Source organism: Bradysia coprophila (genome assembly GCF_014529535.1).
Source record: "Bradysia coprophila strain Holo2 chromosome IV unlocalized genomic scaffold, BU_Bcop_v1 contig_84, whole genome shotgun sequence".
NCBI lineage: Eukaryota > Metazoa > Arthropoda > Insecta > Diptera > Sciaridae > Bradysia > Bradysia coprophila.
Genome location: NW_023503376.1, coordinates 192,838 through 198,404, shown reverse-complemented (window position 1 = coordinate 198,404; position 5,567 = coordinate 192,838). Strand labels below are relative to the sequence as shown.

Sequence of the window (5,567 nt, the reverse complement as noted above, 5' to 3'; positions counted from 1 at the left end):
TTCTTGTAAAATAATGAGCTTAAACACTTACGCCATACAAGAAACAATCAAAATTTCATTACTGGTACGCCAGCACATGAGAGAAACCAGCACATGAAAAGTGAACGCATCCTAAGCTCTCTCTTGAGAGAGAGTTGAATTTCTGAAATAAAAAACCGCACATCTCAGGGATCGAACACGGGCCCTCTCACACATCAGCTCATGACAATTCATGTGAGCTAAATCGTTCTTACATCAAGTACGGTAATTGTCGAATAGTATTTATCTGGGCTCATTGATTGTACCAATTACTTTTATTGGTTTTGGATGAGAAGGAAGCCTCGGATCGACGTCTTCTTATAATATTTTGAAAGCTTGTAAATTAAGACTTCAAAATCCAAAATACCTCATGGGTCCAAGACTCCTGGCCCGAGATATAGCTTCTAGAATTTTTCATTCCATACAAAGGACTTTGTTCCAGAAATACCAGAAGTCAGCCTTGGACCCATGTCTCACTATGCTCAATCGATAGCTACTAGTACTAGGTAAATGCTGACAAAAAATTATGAGTCCAAGACTCCTGGCCCGAGATATAGCTTCTAGAATTTTCATCCCATACAAAGGACTTAGGTCCAGAGCTACCAGAAGTCAGCCTTGGACCCATGTCTCACTATACTCAATCGATAGCTGCTAGTGCTAGGTAAACACTGACAAAAAATTATATGAGTCCAAGCCTCCTGGCCCGATATATAGCTTCTAGAATTTTTCATCCCATACAAAGGACTTTGTTCCAGAGCTACCAGATGTCAGCCTTGGACTTATGTCTCACTATACTCAATCGATTGCTACTAGTGCTAGGTAAACACTGACAAAAAATTATATGAGTCCAAGCCTCCTAGCCCGAGATATAGCTTCTAGAATTTTTCATTACACTAGGCAACAGAGGTCATGCACACGGATGGTGACATAGTGCGTTGGATAGGTCTTTGTGCCCTGAATATGGAACATACCTCTGTTCGTCCCCATTGACGTCTGTGTGGAGATGTAATCCACTCCAATATATGACAATGAAAGTGCACCGATTGGTGTGGTAAGGTATTCGGACCTCCTGAGCTCAACTAACAGCTCCATTGGTCTAGATCACCTATCTGTGGTTCAGACCGGAAAAAATTTCACCCACACAGACAAAAAAAAGTTTCTGGTGATCGGTCTCTAGGTTTCGGCCAAGGCCATTCAAAATGTCAATCGTCATCCACAGAGAAGCCGACACAACCTCACTTTGAAGTTTTAATGAACAAATTTGTTTAAGTTGTGGTTATGTTTGCTTTTCGGCCTGTCAAAATTCGTTTTTACCGTTTCACGTTTCACGTTTCTGAAGTCAAACGGTAACTCTTTTCTAATAATTTCCATAAAAAACGTAATTTCCATGGATTTTTTTAAAGTTGAGTGCTAAGCTAATAGTCTTTATATAATATACTTGCACCTGGGTGCAAATAGCATCTACCATATTCCAAACACAGCGGCACACATTTCAACTGACCTAGTAAAAAATTGCATCGCAGACACTGTAATTAAGTCGAGGATATCTGAATGAACTATAAAGGACAGAAAGGAAGGTGATCACAAATTTAGAATTGTTTACAGACGTCATTTATGGACTTTAGGAAGAATAAAATACTGTAGTTCGTTCCCGTTTACCTCATCGATTGACGAAACGAGCTGAACAATACTTACCAATCTAAAAGCATACATTGTAGTATAATTTAGTAAAAGTTTAATGATATGGGCACAAAAACCTACTTTCGAATTTGTGATAAGGCTTTCAAATAAAACATTTTTCATTATCTCAATTAACATATTTACGTGACAGATATGCACACGGTGAGCTTGAAAATGTCCATAACCGATATGTCGTGCACATGAAGTTTTTCTATTGATATTAGTAGAAGGCTCCGTGATTAAGAATCACAAAATAGTTAAATCGAATCGAATCGAAATAGACGAATTTTGCTTTGTTTGGGACCAGGGTCAATCTTTTTTCTCTAAATTTGTATTGCTTAGTTAGCCTAAAGTCTCACCTTTCCAACGATACCAAACATGCCAAGTAACTTTCTTACGATTTTAAGGGCTAGCCAAGGTGAGACTTAAGGGCTAAACATTTTCGCGATGAATATGACTCAATGACGGCGTTCTATCCAGATGGCCCAGCGCAGTGCTGTTAGCACTTCGTTGTATATCGTGTTTGTATCGTATCATAATGACCTTACTAGTGGCCTTATTCGAATGTAATATTGGTTTTACATTGATCACGCGTCAGCCTTGTTTGAACAAGTGGTTTCATTGTTCGAGAATCGGTATATAATGTTCGGTGACAAAGAAACAGTTGCATTGAATTTATCAGCGACATTGGCCGTTTTTCTTCAGCACAAATATATTAAGTGTAAATGTAAGTCTACTTAAATGAATACAAATTATCGATCGAAATCAAGTGTTCAATTTTTAGCCATTGGAAAATGGGGCCTAAAATTTTATTTACGATATTTCTGTTACCACTATTGGCATCAACCAATGGAAAGATATTGACCGATTGTGATTTGGTGCGTGAATTGCAGCGTGCTAAAATATCGAACACTTTGATATCGAATTGTAAGTGTTGATTGACGTTTTGTGTGACTTGTAAATTCATTACATGCAAACGTTTTCTAGGGGTTTGTTTGGCGAAAAGTGAAAGTGGCTTGGATACTGCGTTAGTTACAGGTCCTAAGACAGCCAGTAGTTATAGTTATGGTATATTTCAGGTAAATTATGTGATGGATGGAAGCATGTCGTTGCACAACATATTGGGGTTTGACCATTGCGCTTCGTGAAGTTTCGTAACTTACGAATCGTAAGTTAGTTAATTTAGTAAACGTTTGACATTTCGTCCATCATGTCAAAAATTTACGGGCTTACGACTGACTTACGAGCATTATAGAAAGCTCAATAGCTCACCCCTTACAGGGGGTGACGTAAATTGTTTTGAAACCTTCTCTATTTTCTTGTGGGTGGGTTACAAATTTCTATGTGTAACTCATGCAACGTAAAAAGTTTCTACCTAACTCCACATGCTTGGTGCGCCGATAACAGTATATTTTACCATAACTCAATATACACAAGGTGTGAGTATTGAGCTGTTTTAAATATAGTTTTATTGTAATAGATGACAGTGTGTTGATGCAAACGTCACAACCGATTCATTTGTCTCCCGACCGAATCCAAATCAAAATTCAGATGTCAATAATGACAACGTCAAAAATGTCAATGTCAAAACTTCACGACAAAAAGTGTCGATGTGGTTTGACTCTTATCTCGTCAATGGGGCATGGGACGACGTACTAGAACTTGTTACTTTATTCATTGATACCAGGTGACGTTTTTGTAGTTTTTAGCATAAACAAACAAGTCGAATTTCGAGTTTTTTTTCTTCATATTTTTGCGTGATAAATAATAATATTTTGTTTGCAGCCATGAACACTTAGAAGTACCGTCTTATTATAAATTTCTTATTTCTCCAACTTCTCTCATTTCTCGATAATGAGTGTAAGTAAGCAAAATAAGAAATTTATAATAAGGCGGTTCCTTTAACAAAAGTATTTTAAACATTACGAAACACGACTTAATGAAAATTCGTGTAAAATAGCTCCGTGTTCGCGGAAAATACAATTTTTTTTGTACATGAACTCACGATAACTCGTGTATTTCGGATAGGAACATACAGCCGAGTTGTTCAAAACATACAAAATTCACTTAAAGTAACCACAAAAATCCGATATCGTTTTCCATTGCTTTCATTTTAATTTTGATCAGTGTTTTGAAGAAAAATACCAGTACTTGGTCCTTCGACGAATTATATATGTAAACTGGACAAACAAAATTGTGTCCCCGACATGAATAACGAAATATTTGATAGTGTGAGAATTGGTGGGCAAATTAGCGCGAAGAATTCGAATTTTTTTAGTTCACAAATCTTTTTAATTTAAAAAAATAAATAAAATATTGGAATGACTACCTTGGAGATGAAGTTGGAAACTTTCAGAGACCGGAAGTGTACTCCAACAAGAGTGATTTATTCCAATGGATTAGAAAATACGCAAAAGGTTTCCGTGAAAAAAACACTCGAAAATTGAGACATTTTCTTTTCTCCTAAGAAAAACGCGTCTGCACAACTTTTTCACAGTAAATTAATGAGAAATTGTCCCGAATATTAAATAAAAACAAAATTTTACATTCGCTATACTGGTTTTCAAAAATACTAAACGGACAATCACAAAATGTCAACGCCTACATGTGTTGGTGTAAAATTCTACGTGAAATCGTACGAAATATGAATCTTATACAAACTGATGTTGGGGACACATTTGTGTGGTAAACAAATTCAAATTCTTCGCGCTAATTTGTACACCAATTTTGGCCACAAATTCTCACACTATCAAACATTTCGTATTTCATGTTGTTGTTATATTTGGCATCGGGGGCATCGGGGAATCTGGCACACTGTGCCAAAAGAACGCACTTTTAAACTACGTAAAAGGTGAACTCGCACACGCAAGTTCATTGCTGCAAATGCTTTTTAGCCATGTCATCGACTTAATGACTCCTTTTACAAAATTTTGGTATCGAAAAGTCGTGTGAGAGTTCACCTTTTACGTAGTTGAAAATGCGTTGTTTTAGCACCGTATGCCAAATTACCCCACGCCTTATATTTCCAGACTATATAAAGTTTGTGGTTTTTTAACTTGCGTTTCTACATAATTTTCAATTGAATTTAAAAATTTCGAAGCTTTTAACGAAATTCGCGAAATATTTCGTTAAAATAGGCCCTGCATGGTGACAGATTCGTGTAGATAATGTAAACTTTATGTAATTATTTACACGATGGAACGTTCACCGTGGAACGTTGAATGTAAAGCAGTAATTCAATTTTGTTTTATTGGTGCACCAAATACGTGGATTGCGTTTGCCGTTAATCTAAAGTTTTTGGTTAATTGTTGTTATGTATGCTAGATTAACTCCGCAAAATGGTGCACTCGGGGACGCATCGGTGGAATATGTAACAAGCGATGTGAAGGTAAAAATACTGTGTTCTCCGGCAAAATACAATTTACCACATTTTACATTCAATCATTTAGACTTCCTTAACGACAATATTCAAGATGACATAGCATGTGCAAAGAAAATATTTGACCGAGAAGGATTTAAGGCTTTCGATGGATGGAACAAGAAATGCAAAAATAAATCTTTACCAAGCATCAAAAATTGCCGCTGAAAGAATTCACTGGAAATTTTCACGCCGTCAATAAATAATACTTAAAATCAACATTACCTTTTACTCTACACACCGAAGATAAGCAAACACAATACTTATTTGTATGCTTGCTAAGAGGACCGAAAGTAAAGCTGTCGATTCGCGGGGCGAAAGCTTTCGCTTTCGCCCCTTGAATTGACATTTCTTTACTTTCGGTCCTCTTAGCAAGCATACAAAACTTAATACGTAACTCTTTCGGCCTACTCAATCGATACGTAAATAACTATTTCATGTATCGGGGCCG

The 5,567-nt window shown here is 36.7% G+C and overlaps 1 protein-coding gene across 1 annotated transcript; it reads left to right on the top strand.

The window, feature by feature from the left end:
- The first annotated feature begins 2,266 nt into the window (after positions 1–2,266).
- On the top strand, positions 2,267–5,335 carry LOC119072814 (lysozyme-like). Its single transcript, XM_037178109.1, has 5 exons — positions 2,267–2,425; positions 2,483–2,625; positions 2,686–2,777; positions 5,023–5,086; positions 5,148–5,335. Exons 2-5 carry the CDS (start codon positions 2,493–2,495, stop codon positions 5,282–5,284), a joined length of 426 nt encoding a protein of 141 aa, XP_037034004.1. The 5' UTR covers positions 2,267–2,425; positions 2,483–2,492; the 3' UTR covers positions 5,285–5,335.
- The last annotated feature ends 232 nt before the right edge of the window (positions 5,336–5,567 follow it).

Bases quoted from the DNA above. Each gene is read 5' to 3' on its own strand.
- LOC119072814 (XM_037178109.1), top strand. From the start codon at position 2,493: ATGGGGCCTAAAATTTTATTTACGATATTTCTGTTACCACTATTGGCA. The intron at 2,626-2,685 runs GTAAGTGTTGAT...AACGTTTTCTAG, and splicing joins GAACACTTTGATATCGAATT to GGGTTTGTTTGGCGAAAAGT. The intron at 2,778-5,022 runs GTAAATTATGTG...TATGTATGCTAG, and splicing joins ATAGTTATGGTATATTTCAG to ATTAACTCCGCAAAATGGTG.